Source organism: Somniosus microcephalus, chromosome 3, assembly GCF_052327205.1.
Source record: "Somniosus microcephalus isolate GS21.2 chromosome 3, FLI_Smic_1.0, whole genome shotgun sequence".
In the NCBI taxonomy this organism is placed as follows: Eukaryota; Metazoa; Chordata; class Chondrichthyes; order Squaliformes; family Somniosidae; genus Somniosus; species Somniosus microcephalus.
Window position 1 is genome coordinate 375,669,784 of NC_140989.1, and position 18,855 is coordinate 375,688,638.

At 50.3% G+C, this 18,855-nt stretch overlaps 1 protein-coding gene across 5 annotated transcripts in view; it reads right to left on the reverse strand.

The window, feature by feature from the left end:
* LOC147122453 (netrin-G1-like) overlaps nucleotides 1-18,855 on the reverse strand; it is a 985,713-nt gene that overhangs the window by 312,017 nt on the left and 654,841 nt on the right. For 3 of the 5 annotated variants that reach the window (XM_085983609.1, XM_085983608.1, XM_085983610.1), the window contains 2 exons: nucleotides 12,986-13,120; nucleotides 10,129-10,836 (listed from right to left, as the gene is read on the reverse strand). In XM_085983609.1, the coding sequence (XP_085839735.1) occupies nucleotides 10,607-10,836; nucleotides 12,986-13,120 (365 nt within the window). In that variant the 3' untranslated portion in view covers nucleotides 10,129-10,606. Of the gene's footprint in view, nucleotides 1-10,128; nucleotides 10,837-12,985; nucleotides 13,121-18,096; nucleotides 18,265-18,855 lie in introns of those variants that run through there. The other 2 variants (XM_085983612.1, XM_085983611.1) reach the window with 2 other exon arrangements.

Consider the following 18,855-nt stretch of genomic DNA (forward strand, 5'->3'; position numbering starts at 1 on the left):
TTGCACCAGGGAGGCAACATACCATCCTGGAGTCTCGGTCGCGACCACAGAAACCCCTATCTATTCCCCTTACAATCGAATCCCCTATTACTATAGCCCTGCCACTCTTTTTCCCTCCCTTCTTTGCAACAGAGCCAGTCATGGTGCCATGAGCCTGGCTGCTGGTGCCTTCCCCCGATGTGTCACCCCCCCCGACAACAGTACCTAAGGCGGTGAACCTGTTGCTAAGGGAGACAACCCCAGGGGATTTCTGCACTACCTTCCTGCCCTTGCTCTGCCTTTTGGTCACCCATGTACTGTCTACGCTGGCCTTAACCTGCGGTGTGACCAACTCACTAAATGTGCTATCCACACCCCTCTCAGAATCGTGGATGCTCCAAAGTGAGTCCATCTGCAGCTCAAGGGCCGTCATGCGGTCCCACATGAGCTGCAGCTGGACACACTTCCCGCACACATAGTCGTCAGGGACACAGGAAGCGTCCCTGATTTCCCACATGTTACAGGAGGAGCATGACACAGGTCCGAGCTCTACTGCCATGACTTAACCCTTATATTACTTTTTAATTTTCTAGTTTTAGTTTATTTATCGACTTTTGTTTTCCCGAAGCTTACTTAGACCAATGTATACTGTACTCCTCTTATTCCTTTTTAAACTAACCAAATCCCACTAGTTTTGGTTTTACTTTCTAGGAAGGTTTGAGGAAAGTACTTACCAGTTTGTCTTACCTCCCTGGTCTTTCGCTGGTACGTATAAGTTCATTCTTGGGTGTTCTTTACCCCCATCTCTCACCTTGACTCTTATCTTCCCCATGGAGTATACTTTGTGCCCCGTGTATGTCTGCAATACGAACTTGGTATCTCTTAAGGGTATATGTGAGAATAGCCGGTGGTAATCCCTTCGATTTATGACTGACACAGCTGATCCAGTGTCCAACTCCATTTTCACTTGGACTCCAGCTATTTTTAGCATGACCCAGATAGTTTGTAGGTCAGCTTCCTTACTCACATTGTGAATTCTCAGACTGCCCAGCTCCTGGCCGTTTGGGTCTGAGTCCGAATTCTGTTCGTCTGAACTCTTCTCAGCCACCTTGTGTACCTTGTTGTACTTTTCCTGTGATGGCTTCCTTTGGTTGTTGGTCTTCTTCCCTGACCGGCATACCTTAGCTATGTGGCCCAGTTTGCCACATTTCCTACATTCCTGGTTCTTAAACCAGCATTGGTTCTGGTCGTGTGTTGTCTTCCCACAACGATAGCATTTTGTTGTACTCGAGGTAATTTGATCCACACTGAGTGCCGCTGCCTTTAGCTGCATTTCCGCAGTTCCCTTCGCTGCGGCTTCGTGCGATGCTGCAATAAGGACAGCCCTGTCAAGTGTAAGGTCGTTCTCTTCGAGTAGTCGCTTTTGCGTTCCTTCCTTTGACAACCCGCACACGAACTTGTCTCGCAATGCCTCTGTCAGATTCCCTCCAAACTGGCAGTGTTTCGCTAGTCTACGCAGTTCGACCAAGTATTCTGCGTTGCTTTCGTCTTTCCTTTGCGTTCTCGCATAGAATTTGAATCGTTCCGCCAACATCAGCGGTGTGGGGTTCAAGTGATCCTTCAGAACAGTCACAATATCATCGAAAGTCTGATCCGTCGGTTTAGCTGGTGCTAGTAGATGCTTCAAGAGCCCGTATGTCTTCGCGCCCATCGAGTTTAGCAAGGTTATAGCTTTGTCATCTTCTTCTATTTTATTGGCCTCACAATAGATCTCAATGCGTTCCACATACGTGGCCCAGTCTTCTACCTCAGAATTAAAATCATTGATGTTACCACGCTTAGGCATCTTCCTCTCTTCCTGATAACACCACGAATTATTTCTTTAAATTTTCTTTTATTTTTTTTTCCAAGATGGCGGTTCCCGCGAAAATGGCGGTTTCCCGCGCTTATCTTCTCTCCCCGCCCACTTCAATGGCGGTTTCCCGCTTCTGTCTTCTTTCCCGCCTAATGGCGGCTTCCCGCGTTTCTTCCCTAGCGGGAGGGGTACACTTTCCCCACGGGCGACGGCCGCTGGCTTTCAGGTTCACAGCCTGCGCGTCGGCTTCAGTGCTTTCCCTTTTCTCGGCAGGGCAACCGGCGCTGGGTACACCCCGTTGACGGCGAACAGTTTCAGCCGCTGGGCTGGCTCTCGCTCAGTTCCCCTTGCTCGGGCTCTGTCTCTCTCCCGCTCGCTCTGCTCTACCGGCGCTGGGTACACCCCGTTGACGGCGAACAGTTTCAGCCGCTGGGCTGGCTCTCGCTCAGTTCCCCTTGCTCGGGCTCTGTCTCTCTCCCGCTCGCTCTGCTCTACCGGCGCTGGGTACACCCCGTTGACGGCGAACAGTTTCAGCCGCTGGACTGGCTCTCGCTCAGTCTCCCTTGGTCGGCTCTGCCTCTCCCGCTCCCTTGGCTCCCAATCGCGCCTCCCAGCCCTCTCGCAGTCCGGTGCTTCCCTCCCCGGCTGCGGCTGGGTTTTTATATCTTCCCGCGCCTACGCTCCCGGTCGCAGCGCTTCGTGGCTTCGGTCGCTGCCCGGCCTTTTTCACCGGTCGCGGTCTAGCTGTCTCACGACGCCGTTACGTCCCCAGCCTGTCTGTACCGTGGCTTCCTTGCTCCACGCTGCCCCAGTCTCAGCGCCTCTGGGCCCGACTTCTGTCCGGCTCCTTTCCCCCTCGACCGTGGTCGAGTGCACCGCCCTTATCCTCCGGTTATTCTTTTTACTTTTCCATTACTCACAGTCACCGTGGCCGGCTTGCTTCTCGTGCTGATCGGCTCACTCCTCACCATGGCAGAAGGGACAGTCAGTGCCTGTTGCTGATGGAAGTCTTTGTCTCTGAATTCTTCCTCCTTTCCAGCTCTGCAGACTCGAGTTTTCTCCCAGCAGAATGACGAGGGCGGTTGCCTCTTCTCGACGCTCGTTAACTGCTTCGGAAGTATTGTTGCCGCAGGGTACGATCGGACTCGTCGCCACTGTAAAGTCTGTGGGTTGTTTAGTTAATTAATACACAGACTACCAGAGTAACTTAAAACAGGACTTTACTATTCGAAGGTCAGGGCGAATCTGCCAAATAAATCCTGACACAGCACTTATATACCGGTGTGGTCACCGTCGGTATTACAGTATACAGAAGCCAACAAAGTAGTGCCACACCTAAAATAGTTCTCTTAAAGGTGAACTGTTACATACAATGGTTTTCTTAAAGGTAGACGGATACATACACTACACATTGCACGGCGATAATCTGAAGAGGAGCAGGGGAGTTCTCCCTGGTGTCCTGGCCAATTTTTATCCCTCAATCCAGGACAATCTAAAACAGATTATCTGGTCGTTGTCACATTGCTGTTTGTGGGATCTTGCTGTGTGCAAATTGGCTGCCACGTTTCCTACATTACAACAGTGACTACACTTCAAGAAAAGTACTTCATTGGCTGTGAAGCACTTTGGGCCGTCCTGAGGTGGTGAAAGGCGCTATAGAAATGCGAGTTCTTTCTATTGCCGACGATCCAGGTCCTCGACACGGGCTGAATCTGTAAATGTCACGGCCTGGGTTTGGCTGCTCAGTTCTCACATCAGTGTCTTGGTTTCCGCCCCTGACAGAATGGACTGTTTCCATCACTCAGAGGCTCCTTCACTGACCCACAAATCATCATTTGACCGATAACACCGACACGCTGCCAGGAATTTAAAGGTTGAATCCGTCAGCTGTCGACTGTCTCAATCTGAGGAGAACAATCCCAGCTTCTCCAGTCTCTCCCCGCAACTGAACTCCCTCATCCCTGGTACCATCCTCGAAATCTCCCCTTAACCTTCCCTGATCGAAGGGAACAATCCCAGCTTCTCCAGTCTCTCCCCGCAACTGAACTCCCTCATCCCTGGAACCATTCTCGAAATCTCCACTTAACCTTCCCTGATCGAAGGGAACAATCCCAGCTTCTCCAGTCTCTCCCCGCAACTGAACTCCCTCATCCCTGGAACCATTCTCGAAATCTCCACTTAACCTTCCCTGATCGAAGGGAACAATCCCAGCTTCTCCAGTCTCTCCCTGCAACTGAACTCCCTCATCCCTGGTACCATCCTCGAAATCTCCACTTAACCTTCCCTGATCGAAGGGAACAATCCCAGCTTCTCCAGTCTCTGCCCGCAACTGAACTCCCTCATCACTGGTACCATTCTCGAAATCTCCCCTTAACCTTCCCTGATCGAAGGGAACAATCCCAGCTTCTCCAGTCTCTCCCCGCAGCTGAACTCCCTCATCCCTGGTACCTTTCTCGAAATCTCCCCTTAACCTTCCCTGATCGAAGGGAACAATCCCAGCTTAGTCATAGGCCTAGAAATTCCCTTGGGTTTGCGCCCATTTAGGGGCGCAAGAGTGGGTTGCGCCGGAAGTTGCGTCGCCGCTGAAATTAGGTGGGCCTTTAAATCGGCGTAAGCCGGTAGCGCTGCGCCGGCACCGATGACATCATCGGTGTGCGCAGCGCCCCGGTACCGCCCGAAACCACGCCGATCCCCATCTTCAGTAGCGGCCGCCTCTTCCCTGGCGGCCGCTAACAACGTTTTGAAAACCTGGCCGTGCTGCAGCCTTAGAGGCGCTATTTAAAGCGGAGGTGCGGCCAGCCGCTTTTTCGGCGGCCGCCTGCCCGCACCTCCTTCCCCGGCCTCCTCCACCGCCCCCCCCCGCGGCATTGCCGGCTGGTTTCCGTGGAGCCCGGCACTTCGCCGTTGTGCCGGGCTCTTTTGCCGGCACTTGCAATCGGGGCTCCGGCCGTTGCAGGCACCTCCCCCTTAAGAGAAGGGGGAGGCCTGCAGTACAGCAGCCTGCCGCACCGCATCGGGTGGCGCAGCGGGACCGGCAGCGCTGAAATTCACTTTCAGCGCCCCAAGCGGGGCGGGCACACCCTGTACCAGCGCCCGCTTCCGCTTTGGGGCGCTGAAAGTGAATTTGGGGCGGGCACAACTGGCTCGGCGGCGGGCGCTAAATTTCCGGCGCAAACGTGCTGGCGGGGCGTCACCGAATTTATAGGCCATAGAGTTTTACAGCACAGAAAGAGGCCCTTCGGCCCATCGTGTCTGCGCCGCCCATCCATCCCTGTCCAGTCTAATCCCATTTTCCAGCATTTGGTCCATAGCCTTGTATGCAATGGCATTTCAAGTGCTCATCCAAATGCTTCTTGAATGTTGTGAGGGTTCCTGCCTCTACCACCCTTTCAGGCATTGAGTTCCACATTCCAACCACCCTCTGGGTGAAAAAGTTACTCCTCAAATCCCCTCTAAATCTCCTGCCCCTTACCCTGAATCGATGCCCCCTTGTTATTGACCCCCCTACTAAGGGGAAAAGTTCCTCTTTGTCTACCCTATCTATGCCCCTCATCATTTTGTACACCTCAATCAGGTCCCCCCTCAGCCTTCTTTGCTCCAAGGAAAACAACCCCAGCCTGTTTAGTCTTTCTTCATAGCTGAGGCGCTCCATCCCAGGTAACATCCTGGTGAATCTTCTCTGCACCCTCTCCAAAGCAATCACATCCTTCCTATAGTGAGGCGACCAGAACTGCACACAGTACTCCAGCTGTGGCCTCACCAGCGTTTTGTACAGCTCCATCATAACCTCCCTGCTCTTATATTCTATGCCTCGGCTAATGAAGGCAAGTATCCCATATGCCTTTTTAACCACCTTATCTACCTGTTCCGCTGCCTTCAGGGATCTATGTACATGTACACCAAGGTCCCTCTGACCCTCTGTACTTCCTAGGGTCCTACCACTCATTGTGTATTCCCTTGCCTTATTTGTCCGTCCAAAATGCATCACCTCGCACTTTTCAGAATTAAATTCCATTTGCCACTTTTCCGCCCATCTGACCAACCCGTTTATATCGTCCTGTAGCCTGAGGCTTTCCTCCTCGCAATTTACCACCCCACCAATTTTCGTGTCATCTGCGAACTTACTGATCATACCTTTCACATTCTCATCCAAATCATTTATGTAGATCACAAACAACAAGGGACCCAGCACCGATCCCTGAGGCCCCACTGGACACAGGCTTCCAGTCACAAAAGCAACCTTCGACCATCACCCTCTGCCTCCTGCCAATCAGCCAGTTTAGGACCCAACGTGCCAAGGCACCCTGGATCCCATGGGCTCTTACCTTCTTGACCAGTCTCCTATGCGGGACTTTGTCAAAAGCTTTACTGAAGTCCATGTAAACCACATCCACAGCATTTCCCTCATCCACCCCCCTAGTCACCCCCTCGAAAAATTCAATCAGATTTGTCAGACATGATTTACCATTGACAAAGCCATGCTGACTATCCCTGATTAATCCTTGCCTCTCCAAGTGTAGACTAATTTTGTCCCTCAGAATTTTTTCCAATAATTTCCCTACCACAGATGTTAGGCTCACTGGCCTGTAATTCCCTGGTTTATTCCTGCTACCCTTCTTGTATAATGGTACTACATTAGCTGTTCTCCAGTCCTCTGGTACATCCCCTGTGGCCAGAGAGGTTCTGAAAATTTGTGTCAGAGCCCCTGCAATCTCCTCCTTTGCCTCCCACAGCAGCCTGGGATACATCTCGTCCGGGCCTGGGGATTTATCCACTTTTTGGCCTGCTAAAACCGCTAGCACCTCCTCCGTCTCGATGCTAATATGTTCAAGTATGTCACAGTCCCCTTGCCCGATTTCTATGTCTGCATCGTCTTTCTCCATAGTGAACACAGATGCAAAAATTTCATTTAAAACCCCGCCTACATCATCTGGCTCTACACACAGATTGCCACTTTGGTCCCTAATGGGCCCTACCCTTTCCCTGGTTATCCTCTTGCCCTTAATATACTTATAAAACATCTTATGATTTTCCTTTATTTTGCTCGCCAGTGTTATTTCATGGCCCCTCCTCGCCCTCCTAATTTCTTTTTTAAGTATGTCCCTGCACTTTTTATACTCCTCTAGGGCTTCTTCCATCTTTAGTCTTTTGTAACTGCCAAAAGCCCCCCTTTTATCTCTAATGCATTTTTGTATATCCCTTGTCATCCAAGGTTCCCTTTGCTTGTTGGTCCCACCCTTGACCTTTACAGGAACATGTTGGCGTTGTACTCTCTCTATTTCCCTTCTGAAAGTCTCCCACTGTTTTGATGTGGATTTTCCTATAAGTAGCTGCTCCCAGTCCACTTTGGCCAGATCCTGCCTTATCATACTAAAATCGGCCTTCCCCCAATTTAGAACCCTTATTTCCGGGCCGTCTTTGTCTTTTTCCATGACCACCTTAAATCTCACCGAATTATGGTCACTGTCGCCAAAATGCTCTCCTACTGACACTTCCACCACTTGCCCGGCTACATTCCCCAGAATTAGGTCCAGTACCGCCCCCTCTCTTGTAGGACTTTCTACATGTTGGCTCAAAAAGCTCTCCTGGATGCACTTTAAGAATTCTGCACCCTCTAAGCCTTTCACACTCTGACTATCCCAATTTATATTGGGGAAGTTGAAATCCCCCCACAGCTTCTCCAGTCTCTCCCCACAACTGAACTCACTCATCCCTGGTACCATTCTCGAAATCTCCCCTTAACCTTCCCTGATCGAAGGGAACAATCCCAGCTTCTCCACATAACTGAAGTCCCTCATCCCCGGCACCATTCTAGTAAATCTCCTCTGCACCCTCTCCAAGGCCTTGACATCCTTCCTAAAGTGCGGTGCCCAGAATTGGACACAATACTCCAATGGGGCCGAACAATGGTTTTATAATTCTAATGTAGATCGAGTAAATAAGGAGAAACTGTTTCCAGTGGCAGGAGGGTCGGTAACCAGAGGACACAGAGTGAAGGGAATTGGCAAAAGAACCAGAGGGGAGATGAGGAGAATGTTTTTACAGTGAGTTGTTGTGATCTGGAATGCGCTGCCTGAAAGGGCGGTGGGAGCAGATTCAATAGGAACTTTCAAAAGGGAATTGGAGAAACACTTGAAGAGAAAGATTAGCAGGGCTGTGGGGAAAGAGCAGGGAGTGGGACTAATTGGAGAGCTCTTTCAAAGAGCCGGCACAGGCACGATGGGCCGAATGGCCTCCTCCTGTATAAAACATTATAACCCTTTATAAATAATTATGACCATTACTAAAACATTATAACCGGTTATAATTTATATGAACATTAATACAACATTAACACGAGGGTCTCGCTCTCCCTGGGGGAGTGAGGGGTGGGATTTTTCTCACATTCTCATTTGGTAAAGAACCGGTGATCAGACACACCGAGCCACATGAGGAGCTATTAGGACAGGTGACCAAAAGCTTGGCCAAAGAGGGAGGTTTTAAGGAGCATCTTAAAGGAGGAGAGAGAGGCGGAGAGGTTTAGGGAGGGAATTCCAGAGCTTGGGGCCCAGGCAGCTGAAGGCACGGCCGCCAATGGTGGGGCGAAGGAATTGAACACCAGGCTTTACTCTATTTCTAACATTTCCTCTACCTGAACTAACGCTCCTCACTTTGATAAATAAACCTTGAAATGTGTTTTGAAATCTTCACCTTTGCCTGAGCCACAGTGACTGTGTTTATTGTGTGTGTGGAGCTTTGAGACATTTCTGAGAGATGTGGTCAGGTTCTGTTTAAATACTCGTCACTCTGAAACCGGGAAATCCATTTAAATAGAGGATGGGAATCCATCTTTAAGAGACTCGGCCCTTTTTATCTTGAAGGTGAGTTACTGATAATGCTGAATACAAATTGATTCACAGATTCCTGAACTCTGAGTGAGCTGGTCTGAAATGAACAGGAGCCTCTCCAAATGAGAAGATGTCCCTTTAATTCATTCCCAGGTATTTTACCTTGAGTGTAAAGTTCAGAACAATTTATCTTTAAAGGTCAATTGGATTGTGACGTCTGTATAATCATTCAACCCATCTCCAAACCGCAGATTGCTAATCTGGTGTAGAAATGTGACATTCCCAGATCTCCCGAATCCCTTCAGTGAATCTGCACACACGTTCCAAGATATCCACACATCACTTCACATTATTGCTAAACACACTGGAGCCCAATAAATAACTCATATCCAGAAATCTCTCCACGGTATTTTACTGAAATGATCACCGAGTGATTAAATCTCATTGAGAGATTGACCAATCATTTTGAGATGTTTTGAGAGGAGTTCCAGATCTTTCTCTATGATTGGCCTTTGTGCTGAAGTTGCCTGACTGTGAATCAGAACCAGTGATGTGTGTGTGGATCTAAGGGGCGATGCCAGTGGGGAGATATTCATGCCGGGGACAGGGCTCAGAGTTAATGCTACTCCCCGTACCCCCGATTCCCCACCACACCCTCCCTGGACTCGGGTCCCCAACCCTCCGGGATCGGCCTGGAGTCTCCAGTACTGAGGGAGTGCTGCACTGTCGGAGGGGCAGTACTGAGGGAGCGCTGCACTGTCGGAGGGGCAGTACTGAGGGAGCGCTGCACTGTCGGAGGGGCAGTACTGAGGGAGCGCTGCACTGTCGGAGGGGCAGTACTGAGGGAGCGCTGCACTGTCGGAGGGGCAGTACTGAGGGAGCGGTGCACTGTCGGAGGGGCAATACTGAGGGAGTGCTGCACTGTCGGAGGGGCAGTACTGAAGGAGTGCTGCACTGTCGGAGGGGCAGTACTGAGGGAGTGCTGCACTGTCGGAGGGGCAGTACTGAGGGAGTGCTGCACTGTCGGAAGTGCCGTCTTTCGGAGGAGATGTTAAACCGAGGCCCCGTCTGCACTGTCGGAGGGAGACAGAGAGAGAGAGAGGGAGGGTGAGAGACAGGGAGAGAGAGAGGGAGAGAGGGACAGCGGGACGGAGAGAGAGCAGGTGGGAGGGTGAGAGGGAGTGAGGAAGAGAGAGAGAGAGAGAAAGGGAGGGAGTAGGTGAGAAAGGGAGTGAGGGAGGGAGAGAGGGAGTGGATGGAATGAGTGTGATGGAGTGTAAGATGTCTGAATGAGCGAGAGAGTGCTGCACTGTCGGAGGGGCAGTACTGAGGGAGTGCTGCACTGTCGGAGGGGCAGTACTGAGGGAGTGCTGCACTGTCGGAGGTGCCGTCTTTCGGATGAGACGTTAAACCGAGGCCCCGTCTCCGCTCTCGGGGATGTAAAAGATCCCAGGACACTATTTGGAAGAAGAGCAGGGGAGTTCTCCCCGGAGTCCTGGACAATATTTATTCCTCCACCAACATCAGTAAAACAGATTGTCTGCTGATTCTCACATTGCTGTTTGCTGTAAAGTTCTTCATTGTCTGTGAAGCGCTTTGGGACGTCCTGAGGGGGTGAAAGGCTCTGTAGAAATCCAAGTCCTTTCTTTCTTTCTTTGTCCCAAAGCTGGACATGGGCCGAGCGGCTGGCGATTGCAGAATGAATATTAGCAGCTGCCTCGGGCCCGCGGGGAGTCAGAGAGTCCAGTCCCCACTGACTGCCCATTCCTTCCGGGCTCTCAGATCCAGTCGGGCTGGGTGGGTGGCTGGGCTCCGGCCTCGGCTCCAGTTTGCTTTTCCCGGGGGGTCGGGGGAGGGGAGCGTGTTCTAACGGCGACGCAGTAAAGGCTGGATTCTCCTGCGCTCTTCGCACCTTCCCGTGAGCGGCCATGGCGCTGGAAGTGGGTCAGAGCGGCGGGCGGCCATTAGCGGAGGTTAGCAGCGCAGTCAGCGACAGCAGCAGCCGGTGTAAGGTGGGCTCCCGCGGGGATTGGGAGACGCACCCTCCCGCTTCCTCCCCGCACTGGCCTTTCTCACACAGGAGCCCGGTGTAGGGAGCGAGGCACCGACACCTCCCATTGTCCTCACACACTCCTCCGTTCTGACACCGTGTCAGCAAGTTATCGCACACTCCCGCTGCAAGAGGCCAGAGAAAAGAAAGATCAGCTCATTGACCATCTCCCCACCTTACAGATTGGTTCAACTCTCGCCGCTCCCAGGCTCTCACTGTCACAACAACATTTTATTAGAGAAACATCTCGAAACCCAGAATATAATAAAGAATAGTCAGCCCGGATTGTAAAGTATTCTCCAGACACATAAATAACAAAATGAAAATCAGGATTGGGATCGGGCCACTGAGGGATACACACGATAAACTGACAAGTAATGACAGCGAAATGGCAGCAATATTGAATAAAGACTTTGCCTCGGTGTTTCCCAGGGAGATTAACATGGTGGACATGACACTAGAGGAAGAGAGCAAAAAAGATAGAAAGACATTGAAGATGGAAAGGGGGAGATAATTGATAAACTGATCAAACTCAGAGAGGATAAAACCCCTGGTCCGGGTGGATTGTATCCGTGCATATTAAAAGAGGTTAGGGAAGAGATAGCAGGGGCACTGTTACATATATATATAAAAGATTCATTCGAAAAGGGAACAGTGCCAGAGGACTGGCGGACAGCTGATGTGATTCCTAGATTTAAAAAGGGAGATAGAACAAGTCCAGGGAACTATAGACCAATTAGCTTATCCTCGATGGTGGGAAATATTCTTACTCAAAGATGTAATTGAAAACCATCTAGAATCTGAAAATATAATAAAGATTAGTCAGCAAGTATTCCAAAAGGGAAGGGCATGCTTGACCAGGCCTATTGAATTATTTGAAGAAGTAACAGAAAGGGTAGACAAGGGTAATGTAGTAGATGTAATATATTTGGATTTTCATAAGGCCTTGGATAAAGTATCGTGTAGTAGAGTCTTGACTAAGGTCAGGGCATGCGGAGTCAGGGGAGAAGTAGCCGAATGGATAGCAAGCTGGTTACAAAACAAAAAACAGAGAATTAAAGGTAATTACTCAGACTGGCAAAAGCTGGGAAGTGGTGTTCCAGAAGGGTCGATGCTGGGACCACCGTTGTTTACTATTTACAGAAACGATTTGGACTCGGGAATCGGAAGCATATTTTTAGAATTTGTGGATGACACCAGATTGTGGGGGTGTAGTTAATACAGAGAATGACTGCGACAAAATACAGGAAAACATGAATAAACTCGTAGAATGGGCGAGTAAATGGCCAATGAATTTCAATATTGATCAGAGTGCTGTAGATTCTATTTAACAACAACTTGCATTTATATAGCGCCTTTAACATAGTAAAACGTCCCAAGGTGCTTCACAGGAGCGTAAATAAGAGAAAAGTTGGCGCAGAGCCACATAAGGAGCCAATGTAGCTCAGCGAGCACAGGGGGGATGTGTGAATGGGAATAAATTAATGATTAAATACCTAAGGTGAGACTGAGGATTAAAGTCTGTGTCCAAATATTGTGTCCAATTCTGGGCACCACACTTTAGGAAGGGTGTCAAGGCCTTGGAGAGGGTGCAGAGGAGATTTACTAGAATGGTGCCGGGGATGAGGGACTTCAGTTATGTGGAGAGACTGGCGAAGCTGGGATTGTTCTCCTTAGAGCAGAGAAGGTTAAGGGGAGATTTGATAGAAGTGTTTAAAATCATGACGAGTTTTGATCGAGTAAATAAGGAGAAACTGTTTCCAGTGGCAGGAGGGTCGGTAACCAGAGGACACAGAGTGAAGGGAATTGGCAAAAGAACCAGAGGGGAGATGAGGAGAATGTTTTTACAGCGAGTTGTTGTGATCTGGAATGCGCTGCCTGAAAGGGCGGTGGGAGCAGATTCAACAGTAACTTTCAAAAGGGAATTGGAGAAATACTTGAAAAGGGAAATTGTCAGGCTATGGGGAAATAGCAGGGAGTGGGACTAATTGGAGAGCTCTTTCAAAGAGCCGGCACAGGCACGATGGGCCGAATGGCCTCCTCCTGTGCTGTGTGATTCTATGAAACGTCCCTCACTGAGCTCCAGACCTCCCTTTGCGAGGAGCTGTGCCACTAATTGTGTGGCGGGTGATGGGAGGGTCCAGGAGGGTTCACTCACTAAAAGCCTCTGTGATTCCCCCCACGGTATCTCTGCTATCGGATACTCTGCTGACCCTGACACACAGAAGCCGGGGCGGAGTGAGGGGAGGGGCTGGTGCTGGAACGGTTACTTACCTCGACAGCCCCTGTGCCAGTAATATCCGGGCAGGCACTTGTCACACTTGGGCCCTGTTGCCCCCTCCTTACAGTCACAATATCCCGTGTCATTACAGCGATGGTGGAGCGAGCCATCAGGGTGACACTTACAGTCTGCAGAAACAAGACAACACACACACTGCACACGGCTGTTCCCCATAAAACACATCGACACAACCTCAGCCACAGGAATGAGTGCGAGCCGGGACAAGGGAGGGTCAGACTCTGGGGGTGAAACAAGTCTCCAACACTTTACAAACAGCTTCAATCCCCCACACACTGACTGCACACAGCCCGTGTTCCACTCCCTGGGGCCACGGCACAGAATTAACACAGGTTAACAAGGCCCGAAAAAGCAAACCAAGCACTGGGTTCATCACTAGAGGGTAGAATTCACAAGCACAGAAGTGATGTTAAACTTGTATCGAACCTTGGTTAGACCGCACTTGGAGCACTCTGCACAGTTCTGGTCTCCATATTATAAAAAGGATGTAGAGACACTGGAGAAGGTGCAAAATAAGATTCACACGGATGATCCCAGAACTGCGAGGTTATAACTATCAGGAAAGACTGAACAGGCTGGGGCTCTTTTCTCCAGAAAAGAGAAGATTGAGGGGGGACCTGATCGAGGTCTTTAAGATTATGAAGGGGTTTGATCGGGTAGACGTAGAGAAGATGTTTCCATTTGTGGGGAGTCGAAAACTAGGGGTGATAAATATAAGATAGTCGCTAATAAATCCCATCGGTAATTCAGGAGAACCTTCTTTACCCAGAGAGTGGTGAGAATGTGGAACTCGCTCCCACAGGGAGTGGTTGAGGAGAATAGCACAGATGTATTGAAGGGGAAGCTGGATAAACACATGAGGGAGAAGGGAATAGAAGGATATGGTGATAGGGTGAGATGAGGAAGGACGGGAGGAGGCTCGAGTGGAGCAGGAACACCGGCACGGACCAGTTGGGCTAAAAGCTCGTGGACAGGTACAAAAAGTAATGAGAAAGGCTGATGGAATGTTGTCCTTTCTCTCGGGGGCTGGAACACAAAGGGGAGGAAGTTATGTTCCAGCTGCACAGAGCTCTGGATAGACTGCATCTGGACACTGCGTTCAGCTGTAGACTGCAGGAAGATATCAATAAATTGGTCAGGTGGGCAGAACAGTGGCAAATGGAACTCAGTCCGGAGAATTGTGAGTTAATGCATTTGGGGAGGGCTAACAAGGAAAGGGAATACACGTTAAATGGTAGGACACTGAGTAGTGTAGAGGAACAAAGGGACCTTGGAGTGCATGTCCACAGATCACTGAGGGTAGCAGGCCAGGTAGATAAGGTGGTTAAGAAGGCATACGGAATGCTTGCCTTTATTAGCCGTGGCATAGAATACAAGAGCAGGGGGGTTATGCTTCAACTGTATAAAACACTGGTTAGGCCTCAGCTAGAGTACTGCGTGCAGTTCTGGTCACCACATTACAGGAAAGATGTGATTGCACTAGAGAGGGTACAGAGGAGATTTACAAGGATGTTACCGGGAGTAGAGAATCTTAGCTATGAAGATTCCCTAGAAATAGTAGATGCATTGCTGATCATCTTCCAACATTCGATGGAATCTGGAACAGTACCCATGGATTGGAGGGGAGCTAATGTTACCCCACTATTCAAAAAAGGTGGTTGAGAGAAAACGGGGAATTACAGACTGGTAAGCCTGACATCGGTAGTGCGGAAAATGCTAAAGTCCATCATAAAAGGTGTAATAGCAGAGCACTTAGAAAACAGTGACAGGATCGGACAAAGTCAACATGGATTTACAAAAGGTAAATCGTGCTTGACTAATCTACTGGAATTTTTTGAGGATGTAACTGGTAAAATAGATAAGGGAGAACCAGTGGATGTGGTGTATTTGGACTTTCAGAAGGCTTTTGATAAGGTCCCGCATAAGAGATTAGTGTGTAAAGTTAAGGCACATGGGATTGGGGGCAAGGTATTGACTTGGATAGAGAACTGGTTGACAGACAGAAAGCAAAGATTTGGAATAAACGGGTCTTTTTCCGAGTGGCAGGCAGTGACTAATGAGGTACCACAGGGACCGGTCCTTGGACTCCAGCTATTCACAATATATATTAATGATCTAGACAAGGGAACAAGATGTAATATCTCCAAGTTTGCAGACGACACAAAGCTGGGTGGGCATGTGTGCTGTGAGGAGGATGCCGAGAAACACCAGGATGATTTGGACAGGTTGGGTGATTGGGCAGAAGCATGGCAGATACAATATAACGTGGATAAATGTGAGGTTATCCACTTTGGTGTCAAAAACAGGAAGGCAGATTATTATCTGAATGGCAATAGATTGGGAGAAGGGGAAGTGCAACAAGACCTGGGTGTCCTTGTGCACCAGTCGCTGAAGGTAAGCATGCAGGTGCAGCAGGCGGTTAAGAAGGCAAATGGTATGTTGGCCTTCGTAGCGAGAGGTTTTGAGTACAGGAACAAGGATGTCTTACTGCAGTTGTACAGGGCCTTGGTGAGACCACATCTTGAGTATTGTGTGCAGTTTTGGTCGCCTTATCTGAGGAAGGATGTTCTTGCCATGGAAGGAGTTCAGCGAAGATTCACCAGGCTGATACCTGGGATGGCAGGAATGACGTATGAGGAGAGAGGCAGGAATGACGTATGAGGAGAGATTGGATTGATTGGGCTTATACTCGCTGGAGTTTAGAAGAATGAGAGGGGATCTCATTGAAACTCATAAAATTCTGACAGGACTAGACAGACTAGCTGCAGGAAGGACGTTCCCGATGGTCGGGGAGTCCAGAACCAGGGGTCACAGTCTAAGGATAAGAGGTAAGCCATTTAGGACAGAAATGAGGAGGAATTTCTTCACCCAGAGAGTGGTGAACCTGTGGAATTCTCTACCACAGAAGGCAGTAGAGGCCAATTCATTAAATATATTCAAGAAGGAGTTGGATATATTTCTTAAGGCTAAAGGGATCAAGGGATATGGGGAGAAAGCAGGGACAGGGTACTGAATTTGGATGATCAGCCATGATCGCATTTGAATGGCGGAGCAGGCTCGAGGGGCCGAATGGCCTAATCCTGCTCCTATCTTCTATGTTTTTATGTTTCTATGAGGAAAGACTGGATAGGCTGGGTCTGTTTTCCTTGGAACAGAGGAGGCTGAGGGGAGACCTTATTGAGGTGTATAAAATTATGAGGGGCATAGATAAAGTGGATAGAAAGGACCTATTTCCCTTAGCAGAGGGGTCAAAAACCAGGGGGCACAGATTTAAAGTAATTGGTGGAAGGTTTAGAGGGGACTTGAGGGGAAATTTCTTCACCCAGAGGGTTGTGGGGGTCTGGAACTCACTGCCTGAAAGGGTGGTAGAGGCAGGAACCCTCACCACATTTAAAAAGTACCTGGATGTGCACTTGGGATGTTCTAACCTGCAGGGCTACGGACCAAGAGCTGGGAAGTGGGATTAGGCTGGATAGCTCTCTGTTGGCCGGCGTGGACACGATGGGCCGAATGGCCTCCTTCCGTGCTGTAACTTTCTATGATTCTATGAGTTCAGGGCCCGACCCTCAGGAAGGATAGACTGGCCTTGGAGGGGGAGCGGCCCAGATTCACCAGACTGACACCGGGGCTAAAAGGGTTAAATTCTGAGGCCAGGCTGCACAGACTGGGCTTGTATTCCCCTGAGTTAAAGGGTGATCTAATCGAGGTGTTTAAGATGATTAAAGGAGTTGATCGGGTCGATGGAGAGAAACTATTTCCTCTGGTGGGGGGAGTCCAGAACAAGGGGGCAGAACCTTAAAATTAGAGCCAGGCCGTTCAGGGGTGATGTCAGGAAGCACTTCTTCACACAAAGGGCAGTGGGAATCTGGAACTCTCTCCCTCAGAGAGCTGTTGAGGCTGGGGGTCAATTGGAAATTTCAGAACTGAGATTGATGGATTTTTGTTGGGTAAGGGTATTAAGGGTTACGGAACCAAGGCGGGTTGATTGAGTTACGATACAGATCAGCCCTGATCGAACTGGATGGTGGAACCAGCTCGCAGGGCTGAATGGCCTCCTCCTGTTTCTATGTTCCTATGAATGGCCTGTTTCTGTGCTGTACATTCTGTGTAATTCTGTGTGGTCGTTTACCGAGATTACAAACAACATACAAATTCCTGAAAAACACTGGAGACAGGGAGGCAACGATTATATCGGCAAAGCACAGGGCTTTCGATTCACCTCAACAAAGCAAGGGCCAGGCCTCATCGCTAGGGAAAGGCTGGACCAGGCCTCATCGCTAGGGAAAGACTGGACCAGGCCTCATCACTAGGGAAAGGCTGGACCAGGCCTCATCGCTCGGGAAAGGCTGGACCAGGCCTCATCGCTAGGGAAAGGATGGACCAGGCCCCATCGCTAGGGAAAGGTTGGACCAGGCCTCATCGCTAGGGAAAGGCTGGACCAGGCCTCATCGCTAGGGAAAGGCTGGATCAGGCCTCATCGCTAGGGAAAGGCTGGACCAGGCCTCATCACTAGGGAAAGGATGGACCAGGCCTCATCGCTAGGGAAAGGCTGGACCAGGCCTCATCGCTAGGGAAAGGCTGGACCAGGCCTCATCACTAGGGAAAGGATGGACCAGGTCTCATCGCTAGGGAAAGGCTGGACCAGGCCTCATCGCTAGGGAAAGGCTGGACCAGGCCTCATCGCTAGGGAAAGGCTGGACCAGGCCTCATCGCTAGGGAAAGGCTGGACCAGGCCTCATTACTAGGGAAAGGTTGGACCAGGCCTCATCGCTCGGGAAAGGCTGGACCAGGCCTCATCGCTGGGGAAAGGTTGGACCAGGCCTCATCGCTAGGGAAAGGCTGGACTAGACCTCATCGCTAGGGAAAGGCTGGACCAGGCCTCATCGCTAGGGAAAGCCTGGACCAGGCCTCATCGCTAGGGAAAGGCTGGGTTGGGGCCGAGTCACTGGGGAAAGGGGAGCTGATTTCCGACACCCTTTCGCTCAGCCCTATCGAAGGTATTTTCTTTGTTTCTTTATCTTGTTTCGGGCTGAAAGCAGAAGGGTGAAGGAAGGAGGCGAGAGCGGAGATTGTAACAGGAACTGACCGAGGCAAACGTTGTGGTGGTCCAGCTGTGCTGAAGGGTTTCGGTGGAAGCCCAGCCGGCATAACTGGCAGTGTCGCCCTCTAGTGTTGTGCTTACAGCTCACGCAAATGGCGGTGGAGAGCAGCTCGAGGTAACTGCACCGGTTCGAGTGGCCAAAGCATTCGCAGTCTTGCAAGGAAAAGACAGAGAGTGTAGACGGCACGTAGACAGGACGTAGACGGGTCGCAGACTGCGAGAGGGTCACATGCTGCAGGAATGAGAGGTGGGGAGGAAATGGCTGGAATGGGAGGGAGGGAACACTGAGGCTTTTAGCAGTGAGGGGAGAACATCAGACTCCCGGCTAGTTACGGTTTGCAGTGAATCAGGCAGATGGCAATGGATGGTCCCAATCCTGGGTTTATAGAGTCCTGTGCCGGGTTTTATACAGTACTGCCAAGTTAGGGGCCTTTCAGCCGTGGCTCAGTGGGCAGCACTCTCGCCTCGGAGTCAGAAGGTCGTGGGTTCAAGTCCCACTCCAGAGACCCGAGCCCATAATCCAGACCAACACTAATGCAGTACTGAGGGAGTGCTGCACTGTCGGAGGGGCAGTACTGAGGGAGTGCTGCACTGTCGGAGGGGAAGTACTGAGGGATCGCTGAACTGTCGGAGGGGCAGTACTGAGGGAGCGGTGCACTGTCGGAGGGGCTGTACGGAGGGAGTGCTGCGCTGTCAGAGGGGCAGTACTGAGCGAACACTATATGAGAGCTCCTACCTTGCTCT